We start from the raw sequence: 21222 nt of genomic DNA on the forward strand, positions 1-21222 counted from the left end.
AGTTTTGTTAAACTGTGTCTGGCCAAACAAAACACACCTTCATGGTGATTACAACTGGAAGACCTCCTATTTGTGACTTCTGCTAAGTAGAAAGTGTCAAGGCCATGAGTCAGTAACTGCTAGGCATCCTGTTTCTGAAAATGGAAAGTGTGTCATTGTCTCCAACCACAGGTCTCCTCAAATTCAGGAAACCCTGCTGCTCCCTGGGCTCCCCATCTTACCACTGCTCCAAGATAAAGTCCCATTTCTATATTTCCTAAACAGAGGCTGGGTGGCAGGTTCCAAAGCAGTGGGAAGTGCCCAGAAATTCTTCACTGGGCCTGGCAGATAAACTGCAAAGTCTACTGTGAAATTCAGAGCAACTCATCTTTATGTTTCAGAAAATGCTGGCATTAGCATTAAAGGCCATATTTTCTAAAATCACAGCTTCTTTCAGCAGAAGTCCAAAAACTTCAAACTGCAAAAAGGAAAGATTCTGGTATTTTTTAAATGTTAAAAAAAAAAAAAAAACAAACTGGTTTAGTCCATCAACTGCTCTCATTTTATAATGGTGTTAACTAAGGAGGGAGGCTTAGACCAGGTACTCAAGTTTTAATTTCTTGTCCATGGTGCTCCTCCCCACCATAAATGTTCTGCATTTATGGTTTGAGATCCATGTATCAATGTGACAGTCATAGAAAGACCTTAAGAAGCCAAACCAAGGTAGATCAGACAGAAATGTGTCCATGTCCACTCTAAGAGGGGGAGTTGAGGAGAAGCAATAGGTAAGGAGAGCCACAACTAGATCAGTTTCCCCAGTAAACAGGTCAGTTGGCAGAGGGGGAAGCTGCAGGGAAGCTGAGAGTATCTCTGTCTACTCTTTCCCTTTTGTGAAATCACTGGTTGGGATCCTCTGTAAGGCTGCCCCTAAATTTAACCAGCTGTCTCCTATAGAAAAACAGAGAGTCCATATCAGGTGGTCATTTCCATCTCCAGAACCTTCTCTGGAATGTCTCTGAATACAAGACACCCATCCCCAAACTCTAATGACCTCACCTGTGTGGTCACTAGGTTCACCATGGTCTTGATCCTGGACACCTCCCTTGCTTTCCCTTGTGACAGTGGGCTGCAGATCACTGCTTTGGTCCGAAGGGTGCCCTGTGGAATGAAACAAAGGAGGAACTTATCAAACTTATGCTCCCACACCTGGATTCACTACCCAAGTGGGTGACACAGTGTGGCTAGGGAAACCCACACTTGTCTCACAGTTCTAGGCACCTACATGATAAACCTCACCAATAGATCTGGGGCTTATTTTTAAGATTTAATACAGTGTGGCCGTAGAGGGCCTAATTGTAGAAAATAAGGGAAGTGGTTAACTGTCCTGACTGGACTCCCTGCTAGTTTTGTGACTTGATAATTCAGATAAGCTCTGTCTCAATGATTGTGTTAGTCAAACAGGGAGTTTAAGTGTACCAGGATAGGGCTTCTGGTTGGACAACTGCATGGTTTTCCTATTTCCTTTTCAGTTGTACCACCAGGAAAGTAAAAGGAGGGATTACTCCTTTCTTCCACATCTCTGCCCCTTACTCATGTCTGTCCTTTCCTTTCATCCTGTAGTCCTGTTCACTGATGTTTGTGGGTTGACAACCAATAATGCTGTCATGAAAAAGATCGACTACATGTTCCACTAGGATGAGGACGCTCACAATTGCAGCTTTTCATTGTCCAGTCAGTTTAGCTCATGTTGATAAATACCTAAATACTTCTCTACCAAACAGCTCATGACTTGAGTGGAAAAATACTGAAGGGTCTGTCCTGGTGGTCACATCTCTTCTTCCACTCTCCATGACCCTCAAGGGCATGATGGGTTGAAGATGTTCTACCACCTCAGACTACCTCAGGTATCTGAAGAGGGCTGCTTCTTTCCAGTTGGATCCCTTGGATCTAGAAGAAACCACACTGGTAGCAGGGCCCCTAATCCCTGCAGAGGAGATATGCTGCAGGCTTTGCCCTTAGGCAGCCCCATCTCCTTTTCCTCTGACCTGAGATATAAACCTTGTTCTCTCTCATCCCGCACCTTCTTTCTGACTCTGGCTGTTTCAAATATGTTGGTAGTATTTCCAGATATACCATATTACAATATTTGGGATCTCTGACCTTTTTCTGTTTTTATTTCTTTGGATGGGATTTTTTTTTTTTTTCCATCCTGTCCTTCTCTCTCCTTCTGAGTGACTCTCCTACCTCAAATATCACCTTCCCACACCCAGCCTGATGGCACCATGTCTCTCTAGTCCCTTGAGGTGGCCCAGCAAACCCATTAAGCAATGCCTCAGACTATACTTAAAAAGATACTGTCCCTACTCTCATGGAGCTTTCATACTAATACAGAGAGTAAGAATAAAAAGGGATAACAGATGTAAAAACACCCTAAAACTTTTAAGAGGGTGAGCTGGGTAGACTAGAGTCCCCTCAATATTCCTATCTATCTAGAACCTCAGAATGTGACCTTACTTGGAAATAAGATCTTTGTAGATGTAATTAGTTTAAGATGAGGTCACACTGGAATAAGGTGGGTCTTAAGTTCAACGATTAGTATCCTTATAAGAAGGCCATGTGAAGACACAGACACAGGCAGAATGCAGTGATAATGAAAGCTAAGAATGGAGTGATGGGTCTACAAGCCAATGAATGCCAAACATTGTCAGGAACTACCAAAAGCTAGGAGAGAGGTATGGAAAGAATTCTCCCTCAGAGTGTCCAACACAAACCAAACTTGCTGATTTTGGACTTCCAGCCTCCTGAACTATGAGAGAATAAGTTTCTGTTGTTTTATGCTACAAAGTTGGGGTAATTTGTTATGGCTGCCCTAGGAAACTGACATGAAGAGGTAAAGCTGACAGATGTTAAAAAAGAAACAGAAGAAAAAGATTAGGTACATGTATTTAGCTTGATTTTGTTGTGGGGTGGGGGAATGTTAAGAACAGGAGTTAGGGAAATGTCCCGTTATTTTCATTTAACAAACAAAGATGTATAGGTTATTATGTTCCATGCAGTGTTCTAAGCCCTTTATAAATATTAACTCATTAATCCTCATAGTAACTCTAAAAGGTAGAGGCCACTATTTTCCCCATTTTACAGTTAAGGAAACGGAGGCCCAGAGCAGTTAAATGACTTGCCAAGAGTCACTCACAGTTGGAGAGTGGCAGAACCAGTGTTCAAATCCTAGCAGTTTTGCCCTAAAGCCTGAATTCCTAAATATTACATGGTACAGCCCCATTTATGTAGACATTTAAAAAATCATTAAACTCTACTCTTAGTTCTTCCTTTATAAGTGGCAGTAAGAATTCAGACTTTCTTTCTTTCACGTGCCTGGGCCTCTAAGGTCCCACAGATCAGGTGCTATGGGAGGAGGCTCAGGGCTGGACTGGCATTTGATGACCTGCTTGGAGGACAGACCCAGAGGCAAGGTTTCCAGCAAGGGCACTGTCTAGGTAGATTTCTTGGTTGGAGATCTAGGCCGGGTAAGCTTTTCTGGCCTCATAATGGGTCTGGCAAACAGTGCCTACTGTATCTGGCAGAGGAGGCGCATACAGATGAGGCACAAAAGCCCAACCTTCCCCTCCTCACCACTGCTGGCCAATTGCAGCAGGAGCCCATGTCATTTCTGGCTGGAGTGACAGCTGGTCAACAGCCATCTTATCAGAACAGAAAGAGGCCAACTTGTGGGAGGTCTGACAGGCAAATGCCACCAAAAGCAGCACTGAGAAAGTAAAATTATTTTTCTAAAGAACAGAATCTCATTGACAGATTTTTTTTTTCAATAGCCACATCAGAAACCCTGGTCTCAACATAAAACAGTTCTGGTAATTCCAGGCCTACGAGAACATTCTCCACTTTGATTCTCCTGTGCTTAATGCCAGTCATTATCCTGGTCAGACTTTGGCAGAGTTCAAAGAAAGTCTTGCCTGGTAATTGTTTTCTCTAACTTGGGAACTAAGGAGGAAGGTTTTCCCTTATCCTAAAGATCAGTTTCTTGTGTTCTCTGGAACATCACTGTTTGGGGAATTCCCCTTGCCTTCAAGCACCCAGGGATTGTCACTGTTCTCTTCTGACTCCCAGCAGCCTTGGGTGGGATTTACTTCTTATAATTTATGCCCCGTCTGCTTCCGAAAAGGACCAGAGCAAGCCTCATAGATTGTTTGTTTCTTGTGCTTGTGTTAGTTGTCTCTAGCTTAGCATTCCTCTTAAGCCTGGGGCAGATGTGTCTGTCCTGGTTCCATTTGAGACTGTTTCTCCCACCTCCATTCTAAAAGATTTTATTTTTAAGTGCAGTTTTAGATTCTCAGCAAAACTGAGAGGGAGTTGCAGAGGTTTCCCATATATTCCCTGCTCCCGCGTATGCAGACACTGCCAATACCTCCCACCAGAGCGGCATATTTGCTACAATCAATGGACCTACACTGACACTTCTTAATTACCCAAAACCCATAGTTTACATTATGGTTCACTCCTGATGTCGTACATGACATGGGTCTGGACACATTATAATGACATATATCCATCATCCTGGTGTCATACAGTAATTTCACTGCTGTAAAAAATCCTCTGGGCTCTGCCTATTAACCCCCTCCCACATCGTGGCAACCATTGATCTTTGTACAGTCTCCACAGTTTTGCTTTTCCTAGAATGTCACATAGTTGGAATCATGCAGTTCGTAGTCTCTTCAGACTGGCTCTCTCCTCGTAAGATGCATTTATGTTTCCTGCATGCCTCTTCGTGGCTTGAGAGCTCATTTCTTTTTAGCACTGAATACTATTCCATCGTCTGGATGTACTACAGTTTATTTATCCATTTATCCACTGAAGCACATTCCGGTCGCTTCCAAGTTCTAGCAATCACGAATAAAGATGCCTCACACATCTGTGTGCAGGTTTTTGTGTGGACGTAAGTTTTCAACTCCTTTGGGTAAATACAAAAGAGCGTGAAGACTGGATCATATGGTAAGAGTATGTTTAGTTTTATAAGAAACTGCCACACTGTCTTCCAAAGTAACACCACCATTCGGTATTCTCATCAGTGACGAATGAGGTTCCTGCTGTTCCACGACCTCACCGGCATTTGATGCTGTCAGTGTTACAGATTTTGGCCCTTCTAATAGGTGTGTAACAGTATATTGTTGTTTTAATTTACATTTGCCTGCTGACATGATGTAGAGCATCAGACTGTCCCCCTCCTGGGGAAAAAATAAATTTTATGTTGCTTGTGTGACCACCCCAAAAGCATTTAGCAGAGTGTTCTGCACAGAGAGGATGTTCAGAGAATGTTTGGGGGAAGGACACCAGATCAAGAGTTAGGCAGTCTGTACCGCAGGGAGGTTTCTCAGTCACCATCTGTAAAATGGGGTAAGATTCCCAATCTACTTCTCAGGGTTTCGGAGATAATTACAAAAATAAGGTGAGTGAAACTGCCTTGTATAAACTAGGAATTGCTATGCAGAAATATAGCATGTTAGGAAAATAAGTATTTCTGCTTGTTAATTAAGAAGGAAATAACTCCCACCTCTATGATCATTCCAGCTTATACAGTTCTGGTTTCCCATAAATCAAAGTTATTTACTTTTCTATAAATCTCTCCTAAAAAGATAAAGTTCTAGATGTATATAGCAGCTTTATTCATAGTCCCCCAGAACTAGAAACAAAGGTCATTCAGCTAGTAACTGGCAAAACTGTGGTATACCCATACTCTAGAAACCTGCTCAGCAATGAAAAAGAACAAATTACTCTTACATGAATCAATACTGATGAATCATAAAAGTATTATATCAAGTGAAAGAAGCCAGATGCAGTTTACATACTGTATTACTCCATTTCTATGACATTTTGGGAAAGGCATATTATAGGGACAGAAAATCCATTAGTGGTCCCCGGGAGCTAAGAGTGTGGGGAGATGGTCACAGAATGGCAGGAGAGAGCTTTTTGGAAATTTTCTTTTTTCTTGATTGTGAAGGGCATTATCTGACTGTGTTCAACCAATTTTATCAAACCATTTGAGTTTTACTGTATATAAATTATACCTCAATAAATATGACTTTTTAAAAAATTACCAGAACATAAAAAAATTAAAAGATAAAGTCTCCTCAAATTGACTGTTCCCAGAAAGCAGGATCCAATCATTACTAACCCACGAGGAGGGAAGTGTCTGGTGGGGAGAGCCTTGCTGTTGATGAGGGACCCTTCACAGCCATTTGTATCATTGACCATAGCTGGTTTTGACACTAAGTACTTGGCTCAAAGTCTACAAAATTAGCAGGCTCTGGTTGCTTGTACCTCTCAACCGTCACAACTTTATTGATGAGAATGGCTACCAGCTGTCACCTCTGCCTCCACCTCTGTGCTTGGTGATTTAGACTTCATAGCCACAGCAAATCAAGCCATGATCCTGCTATGGCTCTTCGTGTTGGGGTTTGAACTTCTAGCCAAATGGCTGTCGCTCAGCTGTTAGGCTGCCAATCACCCGTCACTGTGGGTTAAGCATGATATGCACACTGAGATCTTCCAACTCCTTAGACATCTGAAAGGCAACTTGCTTTCCACAACAGCAGGCAGCAAATCTGGGTGATATTTAACTCCTGGATTTTAGAATTTCTGACTTTCTGGAAGGGGGTGGGGGGGGGGACTTGGAATTTTACATTACAAGTTGCAGAAAGGCCTCAAACCAGTGGACAGGAAAAATGATGTCATTAGTATACCACCTAAATCTTAACACATTTGAGGCCAGTGAAAAATTTATCTACATAAATGAATCAAGCTCTTGGCATGATGGAGCACAGTTTTTTTACAAAAACAAAAACCAAACCACTTCAAATCTTTCATATGATATTATTGTATTTTAGTTTTCCTCTGTTAGATAAGCAAGACTTAAGATTCAGAAAATTCTCTTTTATAAAGGCTTTACTGTAACTGTATTTAAGATTTGACAGGTACTACTTTTTTTCTCCAAAAGTAAGAGAAATGGTTTCATCTGTTTGAAGTTATATTATTATTATGCTCATCCATGAAGAGTAATATATAGACAGATTTATTTCCCTGTGAAATTTATATTTAGGGAGGGGGTGCAGAGAGGGAACTAATAATTACTGACTATCTACCACAGGACAGGTACCACCCTTTGCATGTAATATCTGTAATCACCTTTACAATGGTCCTGAAAACTAGGCCTTTAGGAGTTCCATTTTATAGGTGAGGAAACTAAAACTCAGAAGTCAAGTAATTTTCCCTCAAACCATATGACAAATTATGGCACAGCAGAGATTTCAAGTTGATTGCTTTTTGTTTGTTGTTCTTTCCTTTTTCTTAAAATTTAAGTATAGTTGACACACATTACATAAGTTTCAGGTGTACAACACAGTGATTCAACATCTCTGTACATTACGCTACACTCACTACAAGTATAGCTGCCATTTGTTATCATACAAGGCTATTACAACACCACTGACTATATGCCCTGTGCTGTACCTTTTATTCTCATGACTTATTAATTCCATAACTGAAGCCTATATCCCCCAGTCCCCTTCAGCCATTTTATCCATCTTCCTGCCCCGCTTTGCTCTGGCAACCATCAGTTTGTTCTCTGTATTTATACATTTGATTCTACTTTTTGTTTATTCATTTGTTTTATTTTTTTTTAGATTCCATATACGTGAAATTATATGGTCTTTGTCTTTCTCAGTCTGACTTGTTTCACTTAGCGTAATGACCTCTAGGTCCATCCATGTTGTTGCAAATGGCAGAAATCTCATCCTTCTTTATGGCTGTATGATATTCCATTGTGTATGTGAACTGCTTCTTCTTTAACCGATCATCTATCAAGGGACACTTAGGTTGTTTCCGTATCTTGACTACTGAAAATAATGTTGCAGTAAACACAGGGGTGCATATACCTTTTTGAGTTTGAAGAAAATGAAAACATTTTCTTCAGGAAAATATCCAATAGTGGAGTTAATGGATCATATTGTATTTCTATTTTTAATTTTTTGAGAAAGTTCCATACTGTTTTCAATGGTGGCTGCAATAATTATATTCCCACCAGTACTGGACCTGGGTTCCTTTTTCTCCATGTATTTCACCAATACTTGTTATTTTTTTATCTTCTTGATTTTAGCCATTCTGACAGATGTATAGTGACATCTCATTGTGGTTTTGATTTCTATTTCCCTGATGAGTGATGCTGAGCATCTTTTCATGTGTTTGTTGGCTATTAGTATGTCAAGTCCTCTGCCCATTTTTTGGTCAGAGTTTTTTGGGGTTTTTTAGTTAAAGTAAAATTTTTTGATTCCAAAGTCCACTTGCTTAGGTTGGTATATGAAACTCTTTCCAAAGCTTTGGCTGGTACCCTATATCCATGTGCCATATCCAAGACAGAAACAAATGACAGATAGTGGTCTACAGGAAAGAGCACTGGGTGAAGACTGAGAAGAGGGCTTTGACACCAATTCTTCTTCTTCTTCTTCTTTTTTTTTTTTTTTTAAGATTTATTATAGAGAGAGAGAGAGAGAGCACCAGAGTGAGCACACATAGGAGGAGGGAAAGAAGGAGAGAATCTTCAAGCCAGCTCCCCACTGAGCATGGGGCTCGATCCCACAACCCATGAGATCATGACCTCAGCTGAAACAGAGTCAGACACTCACCCAACTGAGCCACTGAGGAGCCCAGCCAATTCTTAAGCTCACATAACACATAACAAGAGACAACTTACTTAAATTCTCTGTGCTTCTGTTTCATCTGTTAAGGGGGAAAACAAAATCTGTCTTTCCACACACAGGAGTCTTTCGAGGAAAAGAAGTCCAATCACTCTTGCCAGAGCAGTTAATTTTGTTCCTAAATGTTTCTTTATTATTATGTGGATATAGCCTAAATAACCATGATTCCATATGAAAAAAAAAGAAACGTGAAAAAAATCTCAAGATCTAGAATAAAGTCAACTTGAGTGCATTATTGATTACAGTCAGGTTGAGTATAGTTGACAGGTTGAGGTGGTAAAGATGCCACTTTGGGCAGCACCTCTTTATAGCCAGATTCTGGAGCTCTTTACGAGGTCCAGAAGGGAGAAGCAGATTCAAAGTTCAAGTACTCCTGGACTTCCTCTGAAAATTTAAACTTGGGTCTTGGGGGTGCAGACTGCTGCACCAAAGTTTCATCTTAAGCACAATATATGCCGTCAATCTTATCAGTCACAATCTTCAAGCCCATGTTGGCTCTTCACAACTCCCTCTCTGTGAATTAGGTGAATAGCACTCTGGGCATTTCATTCTAACATGGAAAATAATTTGATTTCATCGCAAAGGACATTCCTTTGCATTCCAAGTTTTTCATGGCAAGAATTCCATTGTTTGTGCCTAAGTGAGGTTTAGCAGGGCCCATTTCTTGAAGAAACCCTGAAGCACAGGCCAGGCCTTCTCGCTGTTATACATCATTTCCTTTAAACCAAGCTTCAGGAGCTCTGTATGTCTTACATGTGTCTGCATGTATCCTGTCACAAACAGGGCATATTTTCCCAAAGTAAAGGACAAGACTTGTCCCTACTAACAATTCCTCCCTCCAAAATGTTAAGTCTATAGCTGTCAGAAATCAGCCCCAACTTTTCACTTACAGAGAGCTAGAGAAATCCAGGCAGTGTGCAGGTAGACTGGGCCGGACTCCTTGCACGAAACTGAAGGTACTCTGTCTTCTATTAAACAAAGATGTAAAAGGCAGTGGAGCTCTTGTGTATCTCATAGTTCATCTCAAGCGTCCATACACCAGCTAACGCTTTCACCTAGATGTTACTTTACTCTTATATGATACAACTTAAAACAATAAGAAAGAGAGGAAGCTGGTTCCTGGCCAATGGCCAAGAATAGTGGAACATGTCTTCTCTCACATTTTGAGGAGGTAAGCTTTTGTGTGAAGCGACCAGGAATCTTTCTAAGAGGCAGAAGTGGAGTGAGTGAAGAAACAAGAGAATAAAGGCAGAATGGCAAATAGAGATAAAAGGAGAGGAGTGATCAAAAGTATACTTGATTTCCTTCTATTAATTCAAAGTGGACCTTTGCCCTCAATGGTACATTCACTTGACCTTCCTCTACTGTTTGGCTTACAATCAACAATCTGCTTATGCACAGCTTTGTCAGAATGAAAACTATCTTCTGTAATCATCTTCATCTTCAAGAAACATGGGTTATTTCACTGTATATCCTCAGCCATATTTTAGAATGATTTTGACTCTTTGTATTACACTAGAATTTTCTAGAACTCCCTCCCAGTATGTGTTGACATTACACAGAGTACCTGATTTATACAAACAGCATCTCTCTGAGGAAGAGCATGCTTCATCGCCCTCTGTATTGGAGATGGGAAATCTGATGCCCCAAATTAAATCCCATCCTCACCATGGTCACTTCAGCATACAGTAGATACTAAAAAAATATTGAATGAAGAGAGACATTTCCAAATTTAAAATATAGCTGTCCTGCAAACCTAGAGATACTTCTGGAAATCTAGTTCCAGGAAATGACTGCAACCACCCATTCAGTGCCAACTCACTAACAGTGCTAAAGGAACCAACCTTTTGAAGTTAGAAAAGACCCGAATGAGGCTTTACCTAAAACAGATTTAAAAGTTCAGGCAGTTTAAAAAAACAAAACAAAAAAAGATTTATTTATTTGAGTGAGAGAGAGAGACAAAGATAGCGACAGAGAGCATGAGCGAGAAAACCTAGCATGACTGGGGAGGACTGGGGAGACAGGCTTCCTGCTCAGCAGGGAGCCAAATGCGGGGCTCAATCCATGGGCCCTGGGATCATAACCTAGCTGAAGGCAGATGCTTAACTGACTGAGCCACCCAGGTGCCCCAAGCTCAGGCAGTTTTAAACACGAAAATCTGGTTTTGTTATGAAGTAGGGTCAAGTTTCTAAAAGAAGTTTAAATAGCCTCTGATAGGTTCCCATCTGAAATTGTATCCGAGTGTGCTGGAACCTCTCTGGGCATGATGCTTGCTTTCCCCTCTGGAACCAGCATTTAAAGTAACTCTCATTGTCCAGTGTCACATGACGTGCCCGGCAGTTCCAGCTGAATCTGGTTTAAATGCCTGTTCACAGGCTCAAGGAAGCCTAAGTCTTAGCACAGTCATGGCTGAGGCTCCAGAAAGCACTCTCCTCAAAAGGCATTGGACAGAGAAATGGCCATCGCTTATCTGGGTTGTTAGAAAGGCCAAGGAGGGGGGGTAAGTGGGACGTTGATGGAGGACAGAGAGGGGAAACATTTTCCACTGCACTGAAGCAATTAGATGACAATGTGCTGTAAACCAATGGGCTCTTCCTGCACCCAGGCATCTGGAGAGAATGGGAAAGGGGGACTGGAAGAGGCTACTCCTTCCTGGAGACACTCTGAAATTCTGGTCCCAGCCCCTAAGGCTCCACTGTCACCTACTTGAGGCATTTTCCCTCTGAGATGGGGAAGACTACCACTTTGCTCTCATTTAAAGAACAGATCTTGAATTAGGGGAGCAGTTTTCAAGACAGTGCTTTCAAAAACTTAAAGAATAAGATACTGTAGACCTTTTAAAAATTCCCTGCAGGTTATGTGTTTTGATAGTATTTACTAAGGAATAGATGCACTTTTATTTGAATAAATCTAGTTATATCCAGTTTGTGATAGCAAAGAGTTCATTAAAAGGGAATGACATATAACTTACTTTTTACTTAGAATATCCCATCTATCTGAAAACTAGTATGTGTCATCTTATCTTTCTAATTAAAAAAATATGAAATTTAAAATTCTTTGGTGTTTAAAAGAGTATGTTTTCCTTTGGCAAGAGCCTATTTTTAGCATTAACAAATAATAAAAACATACAAAACATGTCATTTCTCACCCAGATGACATTCAAAGCTGTTCCACTGGCAAAGAAAAAAAAAAGTTTTTTGCCGATAAACTAGGCTTTTGCTTGGGATCCCTAGCTTTCTCTCCCGGAGATTCCTCACATCTCACATCTCAGAGGCCCTTTATTGCTGGTACAATGTTATACACATAGGAAATGGATGCGTAGTTACCTAGGGTATTTTTTTTCATTTGTTTTCTCTTCCAGCATTTGATCACTGGCTGGTGAACTGTTTGGGCCCACAGAGATCTCTAGACCACCAGCTCATGTATTTGAAAGGCATCTGTTTATTTTGAAAATGCAAATGTGGCCTACCTCAAAGACTGACAGGCAAGAAATGACCCACTGAGCAAGGGGAGAGGTTTCCAATCTGGAGCCCTGTCCCTCCCTCTATCAAACCGAGATCACTCGCTGTCAAAACAACTTAAACAAGCTCCAGGAATCTGAGTGAAGGGCCTACAATTAAAATGAACAGGCCTCTGTGTGTGTGTGTGTGTGTGTGTGTGTGTGTATGTGTGTGTGTGTAACTCCTTCCCTCTCTATTTCAGGAATTAACCAGGCAGATCATTTCTCACCTAGTTTAAAGTAATGATGAGATCAGTTACTAAAGGACTCTGCACCTTTGAAATGGTGGATCTCCATGGAGGGCTGCCTGGAGGAGGGCCCTATAACAGGGACACTGGCCTCTTAACAGCCGCAGCCCAGTCCTGGGGACAGATTCCCGGAGAAAGCCCAGGAAGGTTAATACCCTGACTTTGATCTCTGTCAAGGCAAACCAGCAAGAATTAATTTACATTTCAGATGAAAAAGGTTGACAGCATGAAAAGGCATCTTGTTTCTGGTATGTGAACGTGCTGTAATAGATCGGGAATTCTGAAAGGAAGTTCTGAGGAAGCTAAAGGGATAAGCTGTGTGGCTGCTTTTATTGGGAAGGAGATGAAAGGAAAACAAATTTCCATATGCACTGCTCTGTAGCAACATGTAGGCCAAATGCTTCCTAAATTTCAAGGGCCGCTCTTTTAAAAATATATAACATATCTTAGCAACACCACTAAAGAAAAAGAAAGGCAATGGGCCAGAACTTGAAATACAAAGAAATGCATTCCATAGAATCTAAATTTCAAGTGAAATGATTTGTTGGAAAAAAAAAAAACATAAATGAAAGAGTAAGTTTTGAAAACAATCAGAAACAGTCCTACTAGGATAACCTCCTTAAGCCACTTCCTGTAGGGTTCCCAAGTAAGGGAACTGCTAGGTCTGGGGCTTGTTCTACTCAGAAACATCCTAGTAGTGGGAAGAAGAGCTTGTAATGAGATTATGCTCTGGGAAGAAAACCCCCCAACACCCCCACCCAAACAGAGAAGTTGGAATGAACTGCTTTGCTTTTTAGATCAACAGAACCATGCTTTCCAATATAAAGATAAGGAAAACATTCTCACGCGAAAGTAAACTGCCCATAAAATTGCAAATGCTGTTACCCTGTCCAGGCATCTTTTCTGCTAGCACAATACCAGCACCTCAACTCACATCTGTGGTGTTGGGCTGAAGAGCAAAGAGACTGTCTGCTTTTTCTCTGGCTGCCACACTACTTCCAAGAGGGAGGGGTGGCATTAGTCCCACCCTCAATGTCCTCCTCTCCGCCCAAGCCCCTGTGGACTTGGAAGTTCCCTATGCCACTTGATAAGTGGGAACACAAGCTGCTGGACTAAAAAGAAAAGGGAGGGAGGAGGTACTTGCAAAGCTTAAAAAAAAAAAAAAAAAGAAGCTCCTTGAAGACATGTGTTCTCTCCAGTTTCACAAAGCAAGATTATCTTTCCATGGTACCTACCGCAAAGGTGCTCTACCAAAAAGATGCCATCACGGCTGATGACGAAGGAAACCTGTCTCTGTTTTCATGCAGCTCTCACTTGGCAACAACAGAGTGCAAACAAGGAATCCTTTAAAGATCATTTTCAGAGAAGGAAAAGGTGATTTATAATCCTATATACTGGACTCAGTGGATCAAAAATACATAATCCAAAGTTTATGTTTTAAAACATATGTTGGGCTTTGGGCCAAAATGCAAGATCAGAAATCAGTCCAGGAGACTGTGGGGAGAGGGGTGTGTGCATGCGTGTGCGTGCGCCGTGTGGTGTGATGTGTGGAGGTGGGCAAGGAAGGATCAAATGCACTTTGAGTACTCTTTCTTAAGCTGCAACCAGAAGTGGATCCTTCTTCCATTGAACTCTTTGAAGTTGTAGAGCTTAGAATTCCTAGGAGATGGTGTTAAAACGTACACATTTGCATCTCAATGACATCCCTTCCTTCCAAATATTTTGGTCCTGAATGAAGATGTCAGGTCTCTACAGTGGCCAGAAGAGAGTTTTGAGAAGTGTTCCTGGAGCCAGGTTCTGGGCAGGGACTGCCTCAAAAAGGCTGCAGCTGTTTTATTTGAGAGTTTGCTTCAAAGCAGCAGTTTCTGGAACCCTACCCGTCTTCAAGCTTGCAGAGTCAATGGACTGGCAAATGCTCTTTCGCTCTGTTTCTGCACTCTGGACTCTCTGAGCTCCAGGCATGCTCTGGGGACCTCTTCTTCCCAGGGCCTCACTTGGGTATATCCAGCTTCCAATGATGACAGGAACCCAGGCTGGCAGGCACCATAGATACTGCCATTTGCAGAAGAGCAGAGTCACCGAGGAACCAGGAACAGGTCGGGTGAGGCAGGACCAGACCTTGAAGCACTCGGGCAGCCAGGCCCAAGCTGAGCCCAGCTCAACTCCATGGGGCCCAGAGGACCACCTTAGCCACATACAGGTTGGTGTGTGGGGAATCCCATTTGCATGGAAAGTCCCGGAGCAATTCTTATCTCTCTGATGCTGAACGATGAATGCTGCGCATAATCGGAGAATTCCAACCTTCCAGACTTAACCAGACTTGGGCCTGCGCTCTCCATTTCACAGCTATAACGGAGGTGTGACAAAAAGGAAAGGGCTTTTTTCCGTTGGCAGGTACGAAGTTGACTTTATCTGACTTGCCTGTGTTCAGATGCTGAGTCTGCTACTGGCCAGCTGTGTGACTGTGGACAAGCTACTGTGCTTCTCTGTGCCGCAGTTGCCCTCTTTATAAACTCAGGGATATTAGAGCACTTACTGAGAGGTTCCTTACACAAGGATGGCAAGCAGCAAATGCACACTGTCAGCCTTATCAACATCACACCCGGGGTGTATTAGAACAAGCCCCAGAACCCCCACTAGAACTCACAACTCCAATTCCAGGGCTCCTGAATTATTCACCTCTCAGCTTTCTAAAATTGTATGAACTCAATCACAGAATATTTTCAAGTGGATGCTATGAAAATGATGTTTTAATTACCTGCTTGAATAGGAACCACAGACTCACTCCTTCTGTTGCTTATTTTCTTAAATTTCTTCCGAGCATCATATCCTCTCCAGGCTAAAAATATAAAACCATGTGCTAGGAATGACATTAATTTAAGAATGTGCCAGTGAATTGATATAAGCTGTTTTCCCTCCAATCTATTACCCCTCTTATACTCCCTCTTGCTTTCTCACTGAACAAAATCAGCAGCGAAACGTGAGCAATGATGGAGAAAAGGGGCCTCTCTGTACTCTTGGCTGGACCTCCAAGATGCTTCTGAGAAGGAGTTATTTTTGTTCTGGCAGTGAGTTTCCAGAACACTCTGGATGCAACTTACGAATCACTGGGGACCTCTATCCCAGGTGAGGCAGTTCCCTGTCATTCTAATCCCTGGAGAAAGCTCTGTGTTCAGGACTTGGGAGAAGGGTGGTTTGTTGGGATGGTAGGAAAGAATGGAATATCCTGACCAGTTCGATTGTTCTTGTTTGGAAGGAAGGTATGAACATGAAATTTGAAGGAGTGAAAAATGAAGAACAGAGTCAGAGCCTGGGGTGGCTCAGTAGGTAAACTATGTGCCTTTGGCTTAGGTCATGATCCCAGTATCCTGGGATTAAGCCCCGCATTGGACTCCCTGCTTAGCAGACAGTCTGCTTCTCCCTCTCCCTCCCACTCCTCCTGCTTGTGCTGTTAGATAAATAAATAAATAAGCAAATAAATAAGAAGGGGGTCAAAGAGAATAATTAATAGCACAACACCTGCATTTGGGAAGGTGAACCATGGCCCAAGAACTGTGCTTCGGGAGAAGAAACTATGCAACAGTAAGGCATAAGGCAAGGAAAATGGATGAGGAGGAGAGCAGAAATCTCTGGGGGTGTGCTGAGTCCTATAGACAGAGGACTGGGGCCTTAAGCTGTCCACCAGGGGCATGACCACCTTATCTTTCTGTCCCTCCCATTAGCATCACAGCTTTCCAATTGCTGAGTGCGGTCATGAAGTCCAGAGTGGACAACGGGAGTCTGGGTTATGAGAGTATGAAGGAAATTGTCCACTATGTTCAAGATTTGACGCTTTCTTAACCATTCATCAATAGCACAGAAGCTCAGATGCTGTTTGTAACACAAATGACACACACATGAACAGAGAAACACTGAATGGGCTGCGCATATGAGAGAGCCTGGTAATTTGTTCCCTTGGTTTATAAGCTCTGTCTGTACTAGAAAGCCATTGGGAAAGGGCATTATAATAATTTTGATGCTGAGAACTTGGTGATGGGCCTGAAATGTATATTACATCAGTCATCTGGGAGAAGGGGCACAGGTCTGTGTGCTTTGGGTTTTCCCTCTGCCCACTTCACGCTACTTCTACCAAGCCACTGACCACAGTGTGTTGTGATGGTTTGTTTGCTCATGTGGAGGTCAGAGGGACTGAGGTTTTCTTGCTCATGGCTATATTCCCAGCATCTACCATAGGGCCTGTGATAGGCACTCGATAAATATTTGCTAGAGCAAGGAAGAAGGGAAGGAAGGGTAGGAAAAAGAGAAGAAGCCACTGAGAAAAGCAACAGGTGAGTGGCCATAGTAGTTGATGAAATGCCAAGATTCAGGACTATTTACCTGACTGGATGGCAATGGCCCCCTTCTCTCTCTTCTCTCTGATTCTTTTGTATCTCCTGGCTCCAAGCCACCCCTTGGCATACGCCTGCAGCACAACCACTCTGCCTATGACTTCTCGCAGCAGCAAATTTAACTGCTCGACATGATAGTATTTGAGAAAAACCTGAAATGAGATATTAGTTTTAGCATTATATATGGGCTCCCAAACAGAAATTTAGTCTACTGCAGAGTATTCTTAGTAAAAATCTTAAAACCATTATCTACATAAAGTTTACAGCGATTTCTTTTGTGCTAACATTACTGACTTCTTGGGAGCAAACACAATACCCCTTCTAAGGTTCAGCCAATTCTTGATTATTGATATAAATAGATGATGAGGTTAATGGGATTAAGGAGATCCCAAATACTCTCCAAGTCTGCTTATATCTGCCAGGAGTTCTGTTTTCTCAGTTTGATTTCTACTATCTCCACAGCCTTTGATGGAGGCACTAACCAATAGAACTGATCCGTGGCCAACAATGGATGTTCAGAAGGAGAACGACCTAAATGACCCACAGTGATGTAATTCCTGCTGAGGAACAACCATGTTGCTATCTACACACAGGTTAAGATTGGCTTTGTACGGCAATTCAGAATAGATCGTAAAAATCTGGGACACGGATGGGATGTTCCCCAAATGAAAAGCTACACACGATGAGACAACTAACCAGGGTGCACAGTAAAAAACACAACATGAGTCTAATGAAAAATGGACAAAACTGTAAAAGATACTCATTATTGTGATTAGTGAGATTTGTGTATTTCCATGAGTTGCTGGAATAAGCAACATTTAAAAAGGACATTTTTTAAAAGAATCCAAGTTCTCATTCTAGAAATGCTAAGTGGTTCTCTCAAACTACATGCAGAACAGGAAACAAACCCTCCTCCTCTTGTCCAGAGGTCTGAGGACTCCTGACCCAAGACCAGCAAAGATCAGCATCAGGTTGGGGTGTTGTCTGCTAAGCCACACAATTTACAAAGCCATTCATATCACTGACAAGAGACAAAGATACACTGTAGAGCATCACAGGTGACAATTTGAATAAAAAAGAAAGAACTACCTTTGTTTTTCCCAGCACCCAGTGATCTAATCTGGATTTTTCCAAGATAGCAACACAGCTCTCTTTGTTAGCAAGAGGCATTTCATGTGCTTTGAATGCCAAGTAATAATACCTACAAAATAAAAGAGTAAAATAAAACATTTTTAGTTATCATTTGATTCTGTATAGTAGATATTCTCTGGACCCACTGTCATGCCTTGTTTTTATAATAGCAAATATTTCTTGAGCACCAATATTAGCATACTAGGTAGTGAAAGGTATACAATTTATGCTTATTAACTTGGCTCTTACTTTTATATTTTCTGTTATGGGTATTTCCCTTTTAATATTGCTTTATAATTCATGTTCAATGAATATTTGGTATCTCATGCAAAATCAAAGTATCAAAATCCTTTAAGAAAACTTAAATTTAGTGAAAGTCATCGTTTTATGTGTTAGCATTGCTATAAAATAATTTGTAATCCCATTGTATAAATTTTGACTCTGCTCTGAAAAGTCCCCTCTAGAGGAATCTATAGATAGCAAAAGTGATCATAGTCTAATACCACTGAATCAGTATGCTGAGCTACATGTCGATTTCAAGGTACAGAGTAGGTATGGGGTTTTTTGTCTTGTTTTGTATTTTTTTTAAAGATTTTATTTATTTATTTGAGAAGAGAAAGAGAACACAAGTAGGGAGGAGGGGGCAGATCCCCCCTCTACCCCACTGTGAGCAGGGAGCCCAATGGGGGACTCCATCCCAAAACCCTGGGATCATGACCCAAGCTGAAGGCAGATGCTTAACTGACTGAGTCACCCAGGTGCCTGGTATGTTTTTTTCATAAAGATTTTATTTATTCCAGAGGTGGGGGGAGAGTGGAGGCCAGAGAATGGGGAGCAGAGGGAGAGGGACAAGCAGACTCCACACTGAGCATGGAGCCCAATGTGGAGCTCAATCTCAGGACCCTGAGATCTTGACCAGAGCTGAAACCAAGAGTCAAATGCTTAACTGACTGAGCCACCCAGGCACCCCAGGAGTAGGTATGTTTTTTGATACAATCACCAAAACCACATTTGTTTTCCTAAATTACTCATTTTAATGAATCTCCATACTTTCTGTATAGATTGAAAGACCACCCACCGCAAAAAGGGTTTTTCCCCCCTCTCCTTTTTTTTTTTATTCTTTATTCTCCCTGTTAAAATACACACACACACACACACACACACACACACACACACACACACACACAGTGGAATAGATTACCCTTATAGAACAAACACCTTACCTTAGTTTTTCTTTAAAAAACTTTCAAGGATCTATTCTCTGCTCTTTGCTGCCATCTATAATTAAATTCAACCCCTTGGAAGTTTAAAAATAAACCTAATTTCCGTGTCAAAGGCTTTTCCTGCCATTCCTCAGACAAGGCTGATCTGTTATTTTAGAATTATTGTACTTTTAAATGTAGAGCTGCTTTTACTTTTCAAAAAAATCACCTAAATACAAAATATGACTCTTCTTCTTGCCAAATATTCCCTATCTTTCAGTTTCTGGAAAACTGAACATACTTGATTAGCACTTCAGTCATTTCACTTTATCTTTGTGCCATAAGACTGTTTTATAGGTTAGGATATAATGCTGAGTTTGCCAGAAATGTTTGCATTCGGAGATCCTGGGAATGTTTTCAAGGCTTGGAGTCTGTTTCCATTGGTCAGGGAGAAGGGATAGTGCTCTCACAGATCCCCTGAATGACAACCAGGACCATGCTAGAACATTTGACCAAGCCCAGGAACCTGTTCACAGAAGATGCCTACTGGAGGTAGGGGGTGGAGGGACAACTGGAAGTCCGGCTTAGGCCTATCTGGGCTGTTCATGGCATTGGCACAGATTCTTCAGCCTCAGTTTCTCCAGGACTGTTGTTTCAGTCAGGCCTTCTCTGACCTGACTCCTGCTGAAGTAAAAAGACTGTGTTCTGGAGCACACCAGGATGGTGGGAATGGATGGCAAATCTCTATGTGTGAATGTTTTGGGAAAGCTGAAGTACAGATAGCTTAAAGTATAAAAGAGGTAAAACCAGGAATTCCTATATTCTTTCTGTTAGGCACATTTATAACATGAGCTCCCCTAGCTTTAATACCCAGGCTTGATACTATTGACAATGAAGTATTTAAAGAGAATCTAATGAATGACCCGTCCTGTGCAAGATACAAGAGGAACGCAAGATATGTTCCAGCTCTCCAATCACGGATTTCTACTTGTTTATCAGGCATCTCTAGATGGCTCCCAGCAATTTTTAATTTCTAAGTAGGCAAGAATGAATTCTGAACTAACATAAATATTAGAGCTTAACTTTGATTTCTGATCCCTCAACCCAAATCTCTTAATTTATTATGATGATAATATTCACATTTGGCTTAGTTCAGAAAGAGATGGGTAACAATACTGCAAAGAAATGAAGGTTTCAAAAAGTACTGAAGAAACATGTAAGTGAAATGTCTGTAGTAATCATGCCAGATAAGTCTAATGGATTCCCTCCATGGAGTAGTTCTGAATTCTGGCAGGTACCATGGTTAAAGAAGCACTTTGGTTGAGCTCCTATGTGCATCAATATAAGGGCAAAACTGACAGGAACCAAGAAAAAAAGATCTCTCAGCAAGAGGGGTCTTTTTGGTAAGATCTATTCCACATCTATTTCCTGAAGCAGTTTGATGAATTAAACTAAAAGCAGTTCTTTGAGGGTGTCTGGGCAGCTCAGTCATTAAGCATCTGCCTTCAGCTCAGGTCATGATCCCAGGGACCTGAAATCAAGCCCAGCATCGGGTTCTCTGCTCAGCGGGAAGCCTCCTTCTCCCTCTCCCACCACTCTCCCTGCTTGTGTTCCCTCTTTCTGTGTCTCTGTCAAATAAATAAAATCTTTAAAAAAAAAACCAGATTGATACAAGAGAACCTCCTCAACCTAATGTTAACAAGTCTATGAAAAACTAAAAGAGTTAATGGTGAATGACTGAACACTTATTCCCCAATGATTAGGAAAAAAGGCAAGGATGTCCATACTTGCAACTTCTGCATTGTACCACATTGTGCTAGCACTGCAAGGGGACCACAGAAAGAAAGAAAAGGTGTCTGTATTAAAAATGAATAGAATTGTCTTAAATCAAAGATGACACAATTGTCTATGTAGAAAATTCAATGGTATCTACAAAACAAAACAAAACAAAACAAAAAACAACCCGTATGGGAACTAATAAGTTCTAGTAAGTGAGTTTAGCAAAGTTGTAGG

The 21222-nt window shown here is 41.5% G+C and overlaps 1 protein-coding gene across 1 annotated transcript in view; it reads right to left on the reverse strand.

Moving 5' to 3' along the window:
* Positions 1–21222, reverse strand: part of MYO3B (myosin IIIB) — a 201112-nt gene that overhangs the window by 124079 nt on the left and 55811 nt on the right. The window contains exons 8-11 of the mRNA XM_082689208.1: positions 17966–18077; positions 16866–17028; positions 15247–15327; positions 1036–1137 (exon numbers count right to left, since the gene is read on the reverse strand). Coding sequence (XP_082545334.1) covers positions 1036–1137; positions 15247–15327; positions 16866–17028; positions 17966–18077 — 458 coding nt within the window. The remainder of the gene's footprint in view (positions 1–1035; positions 1138–15246; positions 15328–16865; positions 17029–17965; positions 18078–21222) is intronic.

Source organism: Mustela nivalis (assembly GCF_964662115.1).
Source record: "Mustela nivalis genome assembly, chromosome: 11".
Lineage (NCBI taxonomy): Eukaryota > Metazoa > Chordata > Mammalia > Carnivora > Mustelidae > Mustela > Mustela nivalis.